The sequence below is a fragment of the Chelonia mydas genome, chromosome 3 (genome assembly GCF_015237465.2).
Source record: "Chelonia mydas isolate rCheMyd1 chromosome 3, rCheMyd1.pri.v2, whole genome shotgun sequence".
Lineage (NCBI taxonomy): Eukaryota > Metazoa > Chordata > Testudines > Cheloniidae > Chelonia > Chelonia mydas.
The window spans coordinates 177,494,279-177,515,436 of NC_057851.1; the positions used below are offsets into that span (position 1 = coordinate 177,494,279).

Consider the following 21,158-nt stretch of genomic DNA (forward strand, 5'->3'; position numbering starts at 1 on the left):
TGTAAGAGAAATGTAAATATTTCAGGACAACCCTAAGTAAGTTACCTCTTGCAGGATATCAGCTTTCTAAAAATCAGAATCAAAAGTATACAAAGTCTTTACATCTCCTGCCAATGTGACTTTTGTGGACCTATAAGTAATATTAATGAAGTTGCAGAACAAGACAGGTGTGTCTAAAAAAAACCAAAAATACAAAAAACAAATCACTAAGGCCTCCATTCTGCAGGAGACATCACCTGTCAACTTGATTTGGACTCAAAACTGCTTTAAATTTAATTTAGATGATTTCATAATTAAAACCTCCAATGATATTGTTCCATTGATCAAACGTTACCACACACTGAGAAATAAAAGGATCTGAGGAAAAAGTCACTTACCAGACTCATTCTTTTAACAGGCTCCCTTGAAGTCTTTTTTATGGCTTCTTCCTTCTCTTGTTCAGCTGCATTCAGCAGAACAGAATTTTCTGGCATAGGCTCAATCAACTGTCCACTAAGTGAGCTCTTTAGCTTCTGGTTTTCTTTCTCTAACTTAATTTTGGCTAGCTGGGCCTCAAGCATCCAATGTTCCTTTTCCTGCTCCAGTTTTGCAATCTTCTCCAAACTTTGCTGGACCTTAAGGAAAAGTTAACAGTGTTTGAACTGTAGAAAGTGAAGTGTTGGAAATTAAATTAAGAATTACACGAAGACATATGGTCTAAGTAAGTGAATGAGATTAGATGGTACAGCAGGTTAATGCCTAAAGGCCCAAAGTTCTAGGTTTAATATGCTTAGGTCACAAGTAGAATGTGTTTAATGGTTTCAATTGGTCCCTACTGGATAAATGCTCACATCACAATAGTCGGCACAATTGGCAATCTTCTATTAAGGAGGATCCAGGGCTAGAATAGCAGAGTAATTGTAGGTCAGGATTAGAAGAACTGTGTGTGGAAATTTGAACAGCAGCATGCCTGGCTCCAGCCAGCCATTTCACAGCTTTAAGATTTGCGAACTGATAACAAACGTTGCAAAAATAAAGGCAATAAACAAAATACAAATTAAATTTATGGGCTGCAATCCCTCAAGAACCATAGAAAAATATTTAGTCTTGGAAAATTCCACATACATTTCATTTAAACTCCTCTTCCCTAGTACACTCTAAACAAGATCTTTTCCATTTGTTAAAAGCTCATTAACAACCTACTGATTTCTCTGAACTGATCAGGTAGTTAATATCTAGAGCAGGTGTTCTCAAACTTCATTGCACCACAACCCCCTTCTGACAACAAAAATTACTACAAGACCCCAGGAGAGGGGACCGAAGCCTGAGCCTGCCTGAGCCCCGGTGCCCCAGGACAGGGGGCCAAAGCCAAACCCCAAGGGGTTCAGCCCTGGGGAAGGGTGACTGTAACCTGAGCCCCGCCTTCAAGGGCTGAAACCAAAGCCTGAGCCCTGCCACCCATGGCAACTCCATTAAAATGGGGTTGCGACCCACTTTGGGGTCCTGACCCACAGTTTGAGAACTGCTGATCTAATGTGGTTAGCCTCTGCTTTAGCTTGGCCCCAGTCTATCCAAACTAGCCACTACCTAATCCCTGAAGTTTGACATATACTCAGCATATGGATCTCAAGAGAACAAATTAAACTTTGTTTAGCTTCCTCTTGCCCCAGAGCTTCTCCCAGCTTACAGATCCTCTGTGACACTTCGTAATTCATTTTTTCCTGCTAGTGACCATTTAAGATGCATAGAATGCATATTTTAAATTCCAAGTAATCAAATAGTAGATGGATTTTAAATTAAGAATCCCTTCAGATAAATATACTTCTACATAATCTTACCTCCTGAATGCAGGAATACAATAAGAATGGTAATGCCAGATCAAACACACCATACATCTGAGAATAAGAGCTAAACACACATTTGTGAACTGAAGGAGGACACAGTTGACTGGAAAGTAAAGTTATGAGAAATAGTACAATGTCCAAAAGATCATTTCTTTAAAAAACAGAGAGCAAGAAATGACCAAATTGAACAGGAAATGCTAAACACATACTAGACTAAATTGCATACATTTTGCGTTTCTTGCCAAATTAAGTATTCTGTAAAAAAATAACCTGATCTCATGTTTACAATGGAAAATTAGCATAATGCTGCCGTTGAAGTGGCCTATCCTAAAGTATTGTTTTATGGGAAAGAAAACTCCACTCTTTCTGGATACTGTTTAGCCATAATACAGAAACTTACTGTTCACTGTAAAGTGAACAAATGGGAAATCTACAATCCAATCTGAAGTCTCAAACTGAGGAGGGCCATTTGTTTTATCAAGTAACAACCCCTCTGATAATTTCTTGCATAACAGTGCAGCGTATCATTCTGAGGAATAAGATACTCATCCTGAATCAAAGTATTGTACAGCCCTTTATTTACTTTGTCAAATGGGTTTCAGTATTTGGTGGTGCAATGACAACATTCTAATTAAAAATGTAACTTCAAGTGGGTGATAAGTAATTAGGTTGTCATATCAGTTCTTCCTTCTCAGAAGCGCATGCAAACCTCATTTTAGTGACTGGGCACAAGTTTCTGTCTTTGTAGTTTGTGCTAGGCTCAAACCAAATCAAATTTCCTTTTCCATCCCACATCTATAATTCCAGAATTCTCTTTACTAAGAGGTTACGACTGTCTTCCTACTACAGAAATGTGAACTAGACATTCAAATGAAGAAGGCTCAAGACAAGTTCTCCCTAATAAGAACAGATTTTATAGATCAGCTTGCAACTAATTACAGAAATGGTGAAGCAAGTATAATCTGTCAGTGTTTACAGATAAAAACTTGAAATTTTAGATGTATTTATAACATGTACTAATTTGAGTTAGTCTGTGTGACCTTTAGACATAACACTTTTTTCTAATAAAAACAGTGTGCAAACACATATTTGTCAACATATATACAAGAATACCTGCTGTGCAAGACCTTCTCTACTTTCTGTGGAACTCAGAAGAACTCTGCGATTGGCCAAAGCCTCTTCATAAGGCACTGAATCTGAACAGGGCTATAACCAAAGAAACAACAAAAACTTTCACAGTAAATCAGGTTATATATTTTCCATGTTCTTTTCTTGTTCTCCTCCTCCCTGCCTCCCCACTGTCCTTAGAATCACCACAGAATATCAGGATTGGGAGGGACCTCAGGAGGTCATCTAGTCCAACCCCCTCCTCAAAGCAGGACCAATCCCCAACTAAATCATCCCAGCCAGGGCTTTGTCAAGCCTGACCTTAAAAACCTCTAAGGAAGAAGATTCCACCACCTCCCTAGGTAACCCATTCCAGTGCTTCACCACCCTCCTAGTGAAAAAGTTTTTCTTAATACCCAACCTAAACCTCCTCCACTGGAACTTGAGACCATTACTCCTTGTTCTATCATCTGAGACCACTGGGAATAGGCTAGATCCCTCCTCTTTGGAACCCCCTTTCAGGTAGTTGAAAGCAGCTATCAAATCCCCCCACCTTGCTAAAAACAAGGTGAAGAGTTCTGCTTCGCATGTTTAAAATTTCTTTCATTTGGTTTCCTTATCTGCTAATGCCTTCCTTGGAGACCCAAGTGGTTTGTAAGATGATTAGTACAGTACACATGCCACTTAGGACATGTTTGAAGTCTGCTTAACTGGGACATCCCCCAAGGAATCAATGTAAGCTTTTTTGGGAGATTTAATGGTGCTTGAATCTTTTTGTTTAGCAGGGTTCATTATTTGCAAAGCACTTTTTCATCCTTATATACAAATTGTGTGTTTCCACTTTATACTGTTTTTTTCAGTTTCCCTCTCTAACCGTTGCCAGTCCCTTCAAAGAAATACAGTAAAGTTCACATTCCACATGTATGTTCCTGGCTATTCCTATGGAAAGAACAAACCACATACACAGGTGGGCTACCTTTCTAGCAGCCTTGCAGCTGACCCTACTGGTGAAACTGGGCAAACAGTTAAGATCAGAACTTGCTCTCAACCCAGGGTGCTCTGCCACCCGTACCCCGCAGACAACAGCATTACAGTAGAACCTCAGCATTACGAACACCTTGGGAATGGAGGTTGTTCGTAACTCTGAAATGTTCGTAACTATGAACAAAACATTATGGTTGTTCTTTCAAAAGTTTACAACCGAACATTGACTTAATACAGCTTTGAAACTTTACTATGCAGAAGAAAAATGCTTTCCCTTTATTTTATTTTTTTAGCAGTTTATGTTTAACACAGTAGTGTATTGTATTTGCTTTTTTATTATTTTTGGTCTCTGATGCTGCTCAATTGTGTACTTCCAGTTCCAAATGAGATTGGCCAGTTCATAACGCTGGAGTTTGCAAGTCTGAGGTTCTACTGTACTATTAAAATGGTTCTGATAACCAATAATTCTTGTTTCATGGGGGAGGAAAGTCCATTCCATATGACATCCTGATTAAGAGGATTCTACTGTCTAAGGTAACTGAATTAGACACTATCCTTTGCCTTCTCTCCTTGAATGTAAATGTTAGCTGAATACACACACCTTCTTTAAAGATTTCATGTAGGCAACTGCTTTCTTCTTGTACTGGAGCATACATTCAGCTGATAGAGGGCTCATGAACTCTGTCCCTCCCTTAGGCCCATAGCTCAATGAAGCTGTGAAGTGGTCTAAGTTGTTGCTAAAGAATGAGGCAATCTAGACAGGTCAAGAAAGATTTTTACTTTAAATAAAAAAAAATGGCAGAAACAACAAAAGAGCTACTTCAAAAGAGAAAATAGTCATGGAACTGAAGTTCATAGTAAAATTGCAAGTACAAATTTATTAGGGGCTTTACAAAACTCACATATTGCACAGGCATGAACTAAACAAAGATCATTCGCAATTGTGCCTGCTCCCCTATTAAGCATGTATCTTCGGCAGTACTGCGATGTATCACAACATTAGCAAACTAATATGCAAATAGCTTTTTAAAAATGGATCTAGAAATTTTAGAATATATCAGATCTTTACAAGAGCTGTAAAGCAATTAAAAAAATAATCGCAATTAATCGCACCGTTAAACAATAAAAATACCATTTATTTAAATATTATGGATGTTTTTTACATTTTCGAATATATTGATTTTAATTACAACACAGAATACAAAGTGTACGGTGCTCACTTTGTATTTATTTTTTATTACAAGTATTCGCACTGTAAAAAAACAAAAAATAGTATTTTTCAATTCACCTAATACAAGTACTGTAATGCAATCTCTATCATGAAAGTTGAATTACAAATGTAGAATTATGTACAAAAAACTGCATTCAAAAATAAAACTGTAAAATTTAAGAGCCTACAAGTTCACTCAGTCCTACTTCTTGTTCAGCCAATTGCTCAGACAAACAAGTTTGTTTACATTTGCAGGAGATAATGCTGCCCATTTCTTGTTTACAATGTCACCAGAAAGTGAGAACAGGCGTTGTAGCTGGCGTTGCAAGATATTTACGTGCCAGATGCACTAAAGATTCATATGTATCTTCATCTTCAACCATTAGTACAGAGGACATGCTGATGATGGATTCTGCTTGATAACAATCCCAAGCAGTGCGGACTGACATGTTCAATTTCATTATTTGAGTCAGATGCCACCACCAGAAGGTTGATTTTCTTTTTTGGTGGTTCAGGTTCTGTAGTTTCTGCATCGGAGTGTTGCTCTTTTAAGACTTCTGAAATCCTGCTCTATACCTCATCCCTCAGGTTTTGGAAGACACTTCAGATTCTTAAACCTTGGGTCGAGAGCTGTAGCTATCTTTCGAAATCTCACATTGGTACCTTCTTTGCTTTTTGTGAAATCTGCAGTGAAAGTGTTCTTAAAATGAACAACATGCGCTGGGTCATCAACCAAGACTGCTATAACATGAAATATATGGCAGAATGTGAGTAAAACAGAGCACACATACAATTCTGCCCCAAGGAGTTCAGTCACAAATTTAATTAATTAACCAATTTTTTTTTTAAATAAGCGTCATCAGCATCGAAGTATGGCCTCTGGAATGGTGGCTAGAGCATGAACGGGCATACAAATGTTTAACATATTAGCACGTAGTGTGATGGGGCAAGGCCAGATGGCTATGGAAAAGTAGTGGGAGATAGATATATTAGCTCCAGGCTAAACAAATCCCTGGTACCAGGATAAGTGAAATGGCAGCTGCTCCAGGTCAATTAAGACACCTGGGGCCAATTAAGAACTTTCCAGAAGGCAGGGAGAAGGCTAGGTTGATTGGGACACCTGAAGCCATTCAGGGGCTGGCTGAAACTAGTTAAAAGCCTCCCAGTTAGTCAGGTGGGTGCGCATGTCAGGAGCTGTGGGAGGAAGTTGCGTTGTTGGAGAGGCTGAGTAGTACACACCATATCAGGCACAAGGAAGGAGGCCCTGAGGTAACGGTGAAGTGGAGCTTGAGGAAGTGAGGGCTGCTGAGGGGGAAGTAGCCCTTTTAGAAACATAACATGTTTCCCTGGTCAGCTACCATAGCTGATACTATTAGGGTCCCTGGGCTGGAGCCCGGAGTAGAGGGTGGGCCCGGGCTCCCCGCCCCCCCACCTTTGTCCCCTGATTAATCACTGAGACTAGGAGACAACAGAGACTGTGCAAGGAAGGATAACTTCTCCTCACCTCCCTCGCTGGCTTATGATGAAAATGGCTCAGTAGACTGTGACCCTTGTCTCTCGAGAGAGAAGGGTTACATGGAGGGTCACAGTGAGCCTCTGAGGCTAGCGAAATCTGCCGGGAAACGCGGGACCCACGGAGGCAAGGACAGAGCTTTGTCACAGTAGATACCTTGCAATGCCAGCTACAAAAGTGCCACGTAAATGCCTGTTATCACTTTCGGGTGACACTGTAAATAAGACGATGGCAGCATTATCTCCTGTAAATGTAAACAAACTTGTTTGTCTTAGCGATTGGCTGAACAAGTAGGAGGATTGAGTGGACTTGTAAGCTCTGAAGTTTTACATTGTTTTTGAGTGCAGTTATGTAACCAAAAAAAAAATCTACACTTGTAAGTTGCACTTTCACAACAAAGATTGCACTACAGTACTTGTAGGAGGTGAACTGAAAAATACTATCTTTTGTTTATCATTTTACAGTGCAAATATTTGTAATAAAAATATATACTTTGATTTCAATTAAAGTACAGAACGCAATATATGAAAATGCAGAAAAACCATCCAAAATATTTAATAAATTTCTATAGGCATTCTATTGTTTAACAGTGTGATTAATCACTATTAATTTTTAAAATCACAATTAATTGCGTGAGTTAACTGCAATTAATCGACAGCCTTAATCTTTACATACTTTATAAAGACCTCAAGATACCACACATTAGTTAAATCTTGGAGAAAAAGTGAGAGATTTTAAACACTAATTTAGGTTGACACCATTAGATTTTGGCTAGGAAACAAATTACCTTGCCTGCTCCACTTGTTAAAGCCACTACTGAGGACAAGATGCAGTCATTTGTTGTTATAAGTTTCTGTGTGGCTGTTGGAAGCTCATATTCTAAGGCAGCTTTCTGACTGTAGTGCTTGGAAATCTCTAAATGAAAACAATTACGTTGTGTTAATTGTCTAAATACTACATAATATTCTTTCCTATACCCCACCTTTAATTGCTATCAATTAAGAGCTAGTGGATGCTGGGCACTTCGAAAATCTGACCCTAAATGAATTGCTCAAGGTTGCAGCAGCTCACGAACACTAGAAAGAGGGACTGTTGTGACAAATCTATGGAGAAAAAATACATGCTAGAAAAGACTCTTCCAACTTCGACACCTGGCTACTTTTTATGAACTATGTATATATGATATGAAACCCAAAACATCTCAGCAGCTTTTCACCATCCTAATGGTGCAAAAATTTCTCCTCCTCTTTGTGGTTATTTTTGTTCAGCAAGGAATCTTCATGTTAGTCTCTTTCAATAACATATCCTCTGGTGCCCAGTAAACCTATTGTGTCCGTCATTGCTTCAATGATAATTTGTCCATTTTGTAAGTGTGTATTGAAAACAAAATTACGATTGAACTAATGATCTCCAGTAGAACCAACTTTTAAAAACAGGAACTGCAGTATGTAGTAATAAACTGCAGAAATATTGCTAACAGACTGAACAATGGAAATATCTCATTGACAATTATAGAATGCAAATAATATTTATACAGTTGACTAGAGTTACAGTATAAAAATAAGTCAACTAAATTTACCTTCTTTCCTTTCGCACCAATAATCTCAATAGTCTTGGTTCTAGAAAGAGTTCTAACAGGTTTAGCATTTTGTAAAGGCATTTAAAAATTTTAATTAACTCCCCCCCCCCGGATTAGTTACCAACTAGCACTAATAAAAAAAGTCAAATACAATACGGTTTGTTTGCACAATATAGCGATGTCTTCTATATATCATTAAATTATACCTTCTGTGAAAAAGTCAGCGGGACAGTGTCAAAGCTGAGCACCTCTCAAGTTTCTCATTTATTATACATATTCTAGTTCAGAGAAAACCCCCAGCTCCATCCCCTCCACGGAGAAAACTGTTAGGAAAATTCCAGTATCAGATGGTTGAGACTCTCCATCAGCTGGGATGTTTATGACGATGAGCATGCACATACAGATACATTTCATATGGGAGTGGATGGGGGGGGGGGGGAGCGATAGACATGGAATATCTTGACTTTAGTAAAGCTTTTGATACTATCTTGCATGTCTTTCTCATAAACAAACTAAGGAAATGCAATCTGGATGGCGCTACTATAAGGTGGATGCAAAACTGGTTGGAAAATTGTTCCTAGAGAGTAGTTATCAGTGGTTCACAGTCATTCTGGAAGGGAATAACGAGTGGGGTCCCACAGGGATAAATTCTGGGTCCGGTTCTGTTCAATATCTTCATCAATGATTTAGATAATAGCATAGAGAGTACACTTATAAAGTCTGCGGACAATACCAAGCTGGGAGGGGTTGCAAGTGCTTTGGAGGATAGGATTAAAATTCAAAATGATCTGGACAAACTGGGGAAATGGTCTAAAGTAAATAGGATGAAATTCAATAAGGACAAATGCAAAGTACTCCATTTAGAAAGGATGGATCAATCAGTTGCACACATACAAAATGGGAAATGGGAAATGACTGCCTAGGAAGGAGTACTGCGGAAAGGGATCTAGGGGCCATAGCATACCAGAAACTAAATATGAGTCAACAGTGTAACACTGTTGCAAAAAAACAAAACACAAACCATCATTCTGGATGTATCAGAAGAGCAACAAAAATTATTAAAGATTGAGAAAACATGACCTATGAGGGAAGATTGAAAAAAAATGGGTTTGTTTAGTCTGGAAAAACGGGAGACTGAGAGGGGACATAACAGTTTTCAAGTACATAAAAGGTCGTTACAGGAGGAGGGAGAAGAATTGTTCTTAACCTCTGAGGACAGGACAAGAAGCAATGGGCTTAAATTACAGCAAAGGAAGGTTTAAGTTGGACATTAGGAAAAACTTCCTGTCAGGGTGGTTAAGTACTGGTATAAATTCCTTAGGGAGGTTGTGGAATCTCCATCATTGGAGATTTTAAAGAGGTTAGACAAACACCTGTCAGGAATGGTCTAGATAATGCTTAGTCCTGGCATGAATGCAGGGGACTGGACTAGATGACCTCTCAAGGTCCTTCCTAATCCTATGATTCTATATGAGAAAACATGTACATTTCACTGTCCTTCCACTCTACATGTCAGTTTCATTAGAGCCAGCCAAACACTGAAACCAGAAGAACCCTGCTCTCTGAAGCACCCGGAGCATTATTATTGTCTATTTTAATACCCTGCCTACTAACAAGAATGAAGGCGACAGCCAGAACAGTGGAGGCACCACGAAGGGCGTACACAAACCTGCAAACTAAAATTATGTTGGGTGGTCTAATTTTAGGTCTTTCGGCCTTTAAGGTAACCCTTTACAAGCTAAATTACTGGATGTAGATATATTAGCCTCACTTTCAAAACCAGGCATCCAACATAATTAAGATATAGCCCATTTTAAATTGCTTACCCTTCGTTTATTCTCACCTTTCATAACATTATGAAATCCATGAAGACCTGCAGCAATGTGTGTGAATACCGAACTGTAATTTGTCCGAAGCAGCCCTTCTGGTTTTACACCTAAAAACCAAGCAAAAAAGTTGACAAGTCTACATTCAACGATCAATTTTAAAAATATATCAAACCCTGAAAGTAATCTGGTTTCTGAATGGTGGAAATATTTGCAGGTTTTATATTTAGCACTGAGGAAGCAAGACTTCTGTTAACTGAACCAAACAAGTCAGACGTCTAAACTTTTTAGATTTTGCTCAGACATTGCAATTACACCAGAGTATTTTAGTTTGGAAAAAATCAATTCAATATGTAGTGTGAAATCTACACAGCTGTTGCAATATCCTTTAGTATCCAAGATAATGGTTATTTTTACCAGGAGCCTTTTTGTTTCTCTAAATGTTAGAGTCAATTCAGTGATCAGTTACACCTCATTTGCGGCTTCTTTTACTTTGCCACTATATATTTCAGTGTTTATTTTACAGCATTAAACTGATGTTTAGTGATTTTTTGTGTTTCACTTACATACGATAGTTAGAAAGATACAATCCAAACAAACTTATAAGGTATTTTGCTTGTGAGAGGGGAAGCTGTTTGTTTTGGTGGTGATGAGGAAGTGAAAGAAGGTTCTGACCTAATAATTGAAGATTGAATGCTCTCATACTGGCTTAAAAAGCCTACAGAAGACATAAAGGAACAAATGATAATTATACTACAAAAGCTCATAGCCCATTTCATCTTTTTTCTGTAAACAGCATTTAACATGCAACACCTATAGCTTAGCCAGTGCATTATTATGTCCCGTGAAGACCTATTTTTTTGTTTCATATTTGCATATTGTTGGTTCAAAACCAGGAAGCATTAGCATCCTTCATATTCCAGTAGATTGGACACTTACTTGGTAAGACAATAAGACTAATGTATACGTGTAACTTCTCAAAGACTGCAGTAATCTTCTTCATATCATTGTGGAGCTCCAGATTCCTGGCTCTTAAAGCAGCTGTGCAAAGAGAAGATTCACACTCTTCTTCCAAACTAGGAATATATTAATTTATTTTTAAAGTAGTGAGTATCTTGCCAAACAAATGCATAATTTTCATAATCAACAGGATAAACATTTCAGCTGCTGTTTAAATTCTGAGTCAGAGAAGCAACGAGAAAGAAAAAGGAGCTGAGAATTTTATTTCTTTATAAGAACATAAAAAGGGCCATAGTGGGTCTGACCAATGGTCTAGCCCAGTACCCTGTCTTCCAACAGTGGCCAATGCTACATGCTTCAGAGGGAATGAACAGAACAGGGCAATTAAGCGATCCATCCCTTCTCATCCAGTCCCAGCTTCTGGCAGTCAGAGGTTTAGGGACACCCAGAGCCTGGACTGCATCCCTAAACACCTTGGCTAACAACCATTGATGGATCTATCCTCCATGAACTTATCCAATTCTTTTTTGAATCCAGTTATACTTTTGGCCTTCACAACATCCTCTGGCAACAAGTTCCACAGGTTGACTGTGTGTTGTGTGAAGAAGTACTTCCTTGTGTTTGTTTTAAACCTGCTGCCTATTAATTTCATTGGGTTACCCCCTAGTTCTTGTGTTACATAAAGAGGTGAATAACACTTGCCTGTTCATTTTCTCCACACCATTCATGATTTTATAAACTTCTATCATATCCCCGTCTTAGTCGTATGTTTTCTAAACTAACCATTACAAGTCTTTTTAAATCTCTCTTCATATGGAATCTGTTCCATAACCTAATCATTTTTGTTCCCCTTCTCTAGATCGTTTCCAATTCTAATATATCTTTTTTGTGATGGGGTGACCAGAACTGCATGCAGTATTCAAGGCATGGGAAAACAAGGGATTTATATAGTGTCATTATATTTGCTGTCTTATTATAGATAGCGTTCCTAATGGTTCCTAACATTGTTAGGTTTTTGAGTTTGTTAGTTTGGGGTTTTTTTTGTTTTTGTTTTTGTTTCTTTTGGGGGTGGGGGACGGACCTTGATTGCTGCTGCATATTGAGCAGGTGTTTTCTGAGAAATATCCACAATGATTCCAAGATCTCTTTCTTGATGGGGTCTAAATTAGTCGTTACCACTCATTTTGTACACATAGTTGGGATGTTGTTTTCCAATGTGCATTACTTTGCATTTATCAACACTGAATTTCATCTGCCATTTTGTCAAATCCCTTTGTAACTCTTCGAAGTTAACTTTGGACTTAACTATCTGGAGTAATTTTGTATCACCTGCAAATTTTGCCACCTTTTGTTTACCTCTTTTTCCAGGTATCATTTATGAATATGTTGAATAGCACAGGTCCCAGTACAGCTCCTTGGGGAAGCCCACTATTTACCTCTCTCCATTGTGAAAACTGACCATTTATTTCTACCCCTTGTTTCTTATGTTTTAACAGTCACTGATAATTGAGAGGACCTTCCCTCTTATCTCACGACTGCATACTTTGCTCAAGAGCCTTTGGTATGGGACCTTATCAAAGGCTTTCTGAAAGTCCAAGTACACCATATCAACTGGATCATTCCTGTCCACATTCTTGTTGACACCCTCAAAGAATCCTGATCGACTGATGAGGCATGATTTCCCTTTACAAGGGCTGTGTTGATCTTCCCCAGCACATGGATCAACGAGGAGTACTTTAGACAATTTTAGATTAGTCATAACCTATGAATAATGGAAAAAAAGAGGTTTTTCCATTCCAATACCCACCATACTGGTACTTCATTTTCTTTGCTGTTAATGACTTATTTATTATTTGTAGTATCTTAGCATCTAGTAGCCTCAGGCCTGGACCAGGACCCCACTGAGCTAGGCAATGTACAAACAGAATAGAGACAGTCCTGCCTCAAAGATCTTATAATCTAAGTATAAAACAAGAGACAACAGATGGATACAGATAGATGTGGGAGTACAAGGAAACAATGAGAAAATGCATTCTTGGGAAGACAAATTACAGAACTATCAGCAGGGAGAGGACTATCAACTATCAAGCTGAAGATAATCCATCTGTCCCTTCCCCTATCCCACAAAGTGATCAAGGGTGTTTTTGGGGAGGGGATCAGGGTAGGACAAGACCATCTCCTCCTTTCTATACCTCCTAGCCCATACCCCAGTTTTGAGTATTATTTTGACGGCACAATCCATATCCCTTCCAACCCACCCAATGGGGCAGGAAATAAGATCTTCACAGGAATAAGGAGAGAAAGAAGACAAACTGCAAAGGGGACAGGCATGTGGCTTTGTTTTACAGGTACAAATTCGAAGATGCCATAAATATTGCATGACAAATATCCAAGCCTGGGGCAGACCCAGAAAATCAATGATTTCAGTAAACAACCTCATGAAGTGATTCCACAGTTGCCAAATCTCATGGATTTAATCATAAGATTCACAATATTTGTTATTTTTCTCAAACTCACAGCAGCTGCAACTATGAGAACTTCAGCTTTCTTTTTTCAAATGTAAGTTTCTAGACCTCATTGTTGCAGAATAAACCTGGCAAGCGTGTCCCAAATGCTGCCTACTGCCTCAAAAGCCAGAAAGCACAGAACACCCTAAAATATATTTTTTTTAATCTCATGTTTTTTAAGCCAATTACATGGTGTTTTGGGGGTGGGCTAATGACTTTTCAGGAGTTGGGGTTGGCAATACAAGCTAGAACTCTTAACAGATTTCAAGAGAAAAATACCTTTTTAACTGATAAGGAAGAATCTTCCTGAGAAAACATGTGTAGGAAGTTAAATGTTCAGAAAAGACCTTCAATTTCACAGTTGTTTCCTAAGGAAAAGATAACCAGATTTAAGAGCTATTTGCACAGTAAAGGTTTACTTTTCATCAGGAAAAAATATGATCAAAAATATTACCAGCACAGTCACAGTATCTTCTGTAATACTCTCAAACAAGTGAAGCATTCCTTCCTCCAAAGGGCGAACATAGGATGCATTTTCATGAAGATACTGTGAGAACTGAATACAAAGATGTTTAAGTGGCGCTTGCTAGTAAAGATTACAAACTGCTCAAAGCTGACAGATGAATATTTAACATTAATATAGCACTTGTCATTGTGAAGGATCCCAAAGTGCTTCACAAAAAGGTATACACCCCTACTGATGGGCAGCCATCTCTGAAAAGCACCATACCCTGCACTATTTTGGGGAGGAAATGACACTGGAAGCAAATTCTGGTCAGGGATACTGGAGCAAATCCCTTAGAAAAGGAAGATGGAATTTGTAAATGGCTACGCACAGCAGTCAGAACCCCTATCTCCCTAAAGCTCACTTACAGAAAAGTAATGAGCTGCCTTAAAAGCAAAGCTTCATTAAGAACCCTTTAAAAAAAAGCTGTTATGACAACTTCCCCTTCAAAGAGGTCTCCTTTAGAACAACAGTGCTTTTAAGATGTGCATTCTTATTAGGTTATGAACCCATGATGATGCATAAGAATAACACTGGCTTTCAACTGTACTGACAACACAGAATTTTTAAGCAATTTATTCTACAAATTCTGACTGAAGCCATGGTAATTCAAGCTATGAATCTGAACCTCAATGAATTGAACTCATGTCTGTAAGTATATTGATCTTTTAACCATGCTCTCTATTGTTTTTTAATAAATTTTAGTTTAGTTAATAAGAATTGGCAGTAGCATGTATTTGGGTAAGATCTGAAACATAACCTGGGAGGTAATGTGTCCGATCCTTTGGGATTGGTAGAACCTGTTCTTTTATATGATGAAATAAGATTTACAGAAATTTTCATCATATCTGACAAGGGTACGTGGATGGGGGCCTGAGGCTGGATCACTGTAAGGGAACTGTGTTGTTTGGACTTCTGAGTAACCAGTAAGGTAATAAAGAAGCTGTTTGTGCTAGTTTGGTGAATCTAGGCATTGGGAATATCCACCAGTTTTTTTGGGATTGTCTGCCCCATTCTTCGCAGTTCACCCTAACTGAGTGACCACAGCTGGCTCCCCACTAGGACCCCGTTCACAGCATTGCAGTTATACCCAGAGGTGCCAATCGTGAATAGTTTGAGATAAAAGAAAAGGAGTACTAGTGGCACCTTAGAGACTAACCAATTTATTTGAGCATAAGCTTTCGTGAGCTACGGCTCACTTCATCAGATGCATTCAGTGGAAAATACAGTGAGGAGATTTATATACACAAAGAACATGAAAAAATGGGTGTTATCATACACACTGTAAGGAGAGTGATCACTTAAGATGAGCTATAACCAGCAGGAGAGCGGGGGGTGGAGTGGGGGAGAAAACCTTTTGTAGTGATAATCAAGGTGGGCCATTTCCAGCAGTTAACAGGAACGTCTGAGGAACAGTGGGGGGTGGGGAAATAAACATGGGGAAATAGTTTTACTTTGTATAATGACACATCCACTCCCAGTCTCTATTCAAGCCTAAGTTAATTGTATCCAGTTTGCAAATTAATTCCAATTCAGCAGTCTCTTTTTGGAGTCTGTTTTTGAAGTCTTTTTGTTGTAATATTGCGACCTTTGGGTCTGTAATCGAGTGACCAGAGAGACGGAAGTGTTCTCCACTGGTTTATGAATGTTATAATTCTTGACATCTGAAGCACTCCCAGCTATCTTCAAGACACCACTGACTTCCTGAGGAAACTACAATCCATTGGTGATCTTCCTGAAAACACCATCCTGGCCACTATGGATGTAGAAGCCCTCTACACCAACCTTCCACACAAAGATGGACTACAAGCCGTCAGGAACAGTATCCCCGATAATGTCATGGCAAACCTGGTGGCTGAACTTTGTGACTTTGTCCTCACCCATAACTATTTCACATTTGGGGACAATGTATACCTTCAAATCAGCGGCACTGCTATGGGTACTCGCATGGGCCCACAGTATGCCAACATTTTTATGGCTGACTTAGAACAACGCTTCCTCAGCTCTCGTCCCCCAATGCCCCTACACTACTTGCGCTATATTGATGACATCTTAATTATCTGGACCCATGGAAAAGAAGCCCTTGAGGAATTCCACCATGATTTCAACAATTTCCATCCCACCATCAACCTCAGCCTGGACCAGTCCACACAAGATACTACGGTGCTAATAAGCGATGGTCACATAAACACCACCCTATACCGGAAACCTACTTACTGCTATTCCTACCTATGTGCCTCCAGCTTTCACCCAGACCACACCACATGATCCATCGTCTACAGCCAAGCTCTACGATATAACCGCATTTGCTCCAACCCCTCAGACAGAGAAACACCTACAAGATCTCTATCAAGCATTCTTACAACTACACTACCCACCTGTGGAAGTGAAGAAACAGATTGATAGAGTCAGGAGAGTTCCCAGAAGTCACCTACTACAGGACAGGCCCAACAAAGATAATAACAGAACGCCACTAGCCATCACCTTCAGCCCCCAACTAAAACCTCTCCAACGCATCATCAAGGATCTACAACCTATCCTGAAGGATGACCCATCACTCTCACAAATCTTGGCAGACAGGCCAGTCCTTGCCTACAGACAGCCACCCACCCTGAAGTAAATACTCACCAGCAACCACATACCACACAACAGAACCACTAACCCAGGAACCTATCCTTGCAACAAAGCCCGTTGACAACTGTGTTCACATATCTATTCAGGGGACACCATCATAGGGCCTAATCACATCAGCCACGCTATCAGAGGCTCGTTCACCTGCACATGTACCAATGTGATATATGCCATCATGTGCCAGCAATGCCCCTCTGACATGTACATTGGTCAAACTGGACAGTCTCTACGTAAAAGAATAAATGGACACAAATCAGATGTCAAGAATTATAACATTCATAAACCAGTCGGAGAACACTTCAATCTCTCTGGTCACTCGATTACAGACCTAAAGGTCGCAATATTACAATAAAAAGACTTCAGAAACAGACTCCAAAGAGAGACTGCTGAATTGGACAGCTCTCCTGCTGGTAATAGCTCATCTTAAGTGATCACTCTCCTTACAGTGTGTATGATAACACCCATTTTTTCATGTTCTGTGTGTATATAAGTCTCCTCACTGTATTTTCCACTGAATGCATCCGATGAAGTGAGCTGTAGCTCACGAAAGCTTATGCTCAAATTGGTTAGTCTCTAAGGTGCCACTAGTACTCCTTTTCTTTTTGCGAATACAGACTAACATGGCTGCTACTCTGAAACCAGTTTGAGATAGTTTACATAGCCATTGCCCATGCCATGTCTGTTCTGTGGATAAATAAAAAAATATCAGGCTTCATAACTGTCCAGCTGGAAACTTACACAACTACTAAATTCACTTAAATTGAATTATGCAGACCTGCTCTGCACAGCAATTTTAGACAAGGAGCCATTGCAAAATGCCATTTTGTGTTTCAATCATTTTCAAACCAAATGTGTTCAATTCACAAGTAAAAATGAGTTTCTTTTCCAATAGTCAGCTCTGCAAATTCACCATGGACTCAGAGTCAAGCTGGGTCTTATCTGCAGTCATATCACCACCAAGAAAGGTTCTGTGGGGCACTAGGCCCCCAAAGATATCAGTATAGTGCCCTGGTCTTCAATGTGTTTGCATAGGTGTAAGTGACTGGAATGTCAACAATTCTTGGGATGTAGAAGACCAAGTACAAACAGCTTACACACTCAGCTGAGTTGCCTCTGCAGTGGTGTAAGGATTTGTAAAAAGGAAGAATTTGTCATTTAAGTCAGTAAATATGGCACTGAACATACAAAGGGAGCAGATCATCTATGTAAGATTGTGCTGTTACTACACAGTCACTTTTCAGAGTATAACTGCACTTTGGAAGTTAAATTAACACAGCACTGTACATAGAGGAATGCAAGTAAATCTGATGTTAAAAGTGTCTGACTTTGTAATCTATTTTCTGTTCTGCTCCTGAAATCTACCACAGAACCAATTATTAAAAAGCTAATTCTTGTACGTCGAAGTGCAGAGCTATTTAATTAACAGTACTAGCAACAGTATTAGCGACCTTAAGAGTGGAGAAGTTGATAACTTTTATCTTAGTACCCAAGCTAAATAATTTGGAATATATTACAAATCCAAACTATTAGATAAGAAGGCTAAAGAATGGAAAAACCTTCCACAATTACAGTAGTCAAAAGTAAACTGGGTTGTCCAACCATTTAAGTGCTATTATAGACACTGAAGTTCTAGGACCAACATCTCAGAGCAACGACAGCTCTGGATTATAGCAAAGTGTGGTAGACAAAGTTCTTTTCTGAGCTTTGTCCCATAGAAAGAAACAGACAAATCACATGGAATATGCTCAACAACTCTGAACAATGTATTATGCTGTAGGAAAAGATTTCATTGAAGGTAGTAGTAGTTTTTTCTATACAGCCCCTTCCATCTAAGGGCTAGTCTACACTGGCAATGCTAAAGCTTTAACATGGCTTGTGTGGTCTCAAAAAAAAAACCAAACAAAAAAACCCCCCCACCTCCACAAGGGGTGTGGCTCCCAGCGCTGGTGCACTGTCTACACTGGTGCTTTACAGCCCTGAGACTTGCTGCGCTCAGGTGGGTGTTTTTTCACACCCCTGAGCGAGAAAAAGTTGCAGTGATGTAAACTGCCAGTGTAGACAAGTCCTAAGAATAGCTCAAAGCACTGTATGGACACAAAGCTTTATAATCCCTCTAGAACATAAGGATGGTTAAACAGACAGGTAGCCCAAGATCAGACAGTAAGACAATGAATAATTTGGGAACAGAATCCAAAAGTTAATCTTATGTGAACCATAACACTTGTACCTCTAACATTTCTAAATTCTATTCCCTTTTAGTTTCCTATTACTGAGATGTAAATGTATATAATTAACTAGGCCTTTCTCAGTCCTCACATTCTCCTCATCCTCATGTTCCTCCATTTCTCAAAATATTCTTATAGCATCTATTAAAAGGAAAGGACAGCTCTCAGGTAGTGTAATACTTAGATATTTGAAGGTTGGCTATTTCATAAATGCAATTTAGTTTGACTTCTATGCTTCCAGCAGAGCCTTGTTTTGACTATTGCATTGCTCATGTACTAAAGGCACAGGGAGGGGGAAAATAGGATTCTTTACAACCATCCCCTCTCTTGCACCCAAAAGATTCCTGTCAAAGCAGTGACCCTCTGAAGAAAGACTGCTCCTTCAGAAATTCTTAATGCTGCTCTAATAAGGGAAGGATAAGGTGTTTCCCATGAGAGTGATCAGAGGAGATGTCCTCTGATCAGGAACAGGCCAAAGTATAAAAGGTAATCAAGTTTCTGTACAATATTAACTGAAAAATCAAGTTTACCTTCTGATTTAATGGCGATATAGTATCCGTGGCAGAATCAATGGGAAAAATCTGGACTCTCTGTTCCATGTAAGTATGAAAGTTCAGAAGAGCAGCCACAAGATCCTGAATGAAAGCTAAAGCCTGACCAGCAATGTCTCGCAACTTCAGCTTTAACACAAACAGTTACAGTTGGTATATTTCAGTTACAACAAATACAATCTATTTAAATGGAGACCTTAAAACAACTACAAAATTGCACACAATATCTCAAGAATAGTTTTAGAAAGTCTTTAACTTAAGACAGTATATTCCTTTTCATGTAACCTAGTTTCCTGGTGGTGCTTTGCTGTAGATGTGTCCTGTGACCCTACCTTCAGAACTCATTACCAACCACCCCATTTTTTTTTTCTTATTCTGTCCTGTCTAGACAAAATCTAGGTTATAAAATGTCATTGTTTGTTGAGTCTCCCCAAAGATAGTACCTCATACATTTCTTTATTGTCTATTTCCCTAACCTACCCCAAACACTCTACTCTCCTCCTTCTATTTTGGTGTCCCCTGTGTATTTCAAACAGTGCAATTACAGCAGAACCTCATTAATGCAGTAAAACTACAGGTGCAAAAATCTGCCCTGAAAACAGATTTTCAAGACTGTAGATTAGTGACCAACCAATATGGATCTGTTTCTGTACCAGAGGCAGGGTCAGAGATTGACTGACACCATATTCCCACAGGCCACTTCAAGTTCAGCCAGGCCCTACCACTCAGCAATTGCCGGCGCTAGACTACCTCCATCACAAAACAGGCCAGTGGCAGCCATCTATTCACTCCCAGCTTGGCTATGGCCACAGAGTGAATGAGCCCATTCTCTTCAGAGATGCTCCTGAAGAGCACAGGGCAGTCATACCAATCTTTCTAAAGGAATCCCTGCATGCTGCAATCAGGAACCTTCATACTACATCCAGTGGTTCCTCTTCCCTTCCATGACCCTAGAAGGGCCATGGAAGCAGCATCAACCCACATCCTCAACAAAAGCACCACCCAAAAACAATAGCAGTATAACCACCAGTCAACTGCAAGTGGACTTGCTCTGATCCAGAACTTTATGATACATGAGGGTGAGGCCTCTGGGCAACATAGCACTCCTCCATTGGGCCTGCTCAGAGCACAGAAGTGGAGCTTGAATGACCTGTGTTTTTGTAAAATGAAGAGGATTTGAGGAGGGAATTGCACTGAAGTGTAATAATAAAAACAGTGCAGCCGAAATAGCCTACTGGCTTATTGCTCAGAGTCAGGCTCAATAGGATATTTACATTTTTGTCTTCAACATTCATATTTCATTTATGTAAAAAAAAAAACAATAGACTTTTACAGGTTAAGCCATGTAAGGGTATTACTTACCTGACATCTTCTATTGTGTAATGGTATATTAAGAGCATTATATTGACTAGATCCTACAAGCCAAAAATTGACAGTTACACATACAAATAACAGAGTCATGTTTTTACATTAACTTCTTGTGGCTGTCTAACAATGAAATCTGTGAAATTTAATGTTTAGTTTGCATTACTGCAACGTCACCGAGTTTGCCAAATTTGTTTATTTTAAACAAAAATTGTAGTGGATACCAAACAGTATATACCTGAACAAAAAATCATTTGATTTTAGAAGGAGTCACATTGAATGTCCCCACATTAGCATCATTACTGTGACCAAGTTATGGCTGAAATGGCACTTTCATTCTAATTCTGGATTTTTAATAGGGCTTTCGATTAA

The 21,158-nt window shown here is 39.2% G+C and overlaps 1 protein-coding gene across 6 annotated transcripts in view; it reads right to left on the reverse strand.

The window, feature by feature from the left end:
• The window catches only part of PPP1R21 (protein phosphatase 1 regulatory subunit 21), a 57,906-nt gene that overhangs the window by 13,984 nt on the left and 22,764 nt on the right, over positions 1 to 21,158 (reverse strand). For all 6 annotated transcript variants that reach the window (XR_005224907.2, XM_027827239.3, XM_043543850.1 and 3 more), the window contains 10 exons: positions 20,784 to 20,836; positions 19,401 to 19,550; positions 13,964 to 14,065; positions 13,789 to 13,877; positions 10,982 to 11,118; positions 10,060 to 10,152; positions 7,425 to 7,552; positions 4,516 to 4,668; positions 2,937 to 3,029; positions 378 to 614 (listed from right to left, as the gene is read on the reverse strand). Coding sequence is in view for 5 of the 6 variants with exons in the window: in XM_027827239.3 (XP_027683040.1) it covers positions 378 to 614; positions 2,937 to 3,029; positions 4,516 to 4,668; positions 7,425 to 7,552; positions 10,060 to 10,152; positions 10,982 to 11,118; positions 13,789 to 13,877; positions 13,964 to 14,065; positions 19,401 to 19,550; positions 20,784 to 20,836 (1,235 nt within the window). In the remaining variant the exon portion in view is untranslated. The remainder of the gene's footprint in view (positions 1 to 377; positions 615 to 2,936; positions 3,030 to 4,515; positions 4,669 to 7,424; positions 7,553 to 10,059; positions 10,153 to 10,981; positions 11,119 to 13,788; positions 13,878 to 13,963; positions 14,066 to 19,400; positions 19,551 to 20,783; positions 20,837 to 21,158) is intronic.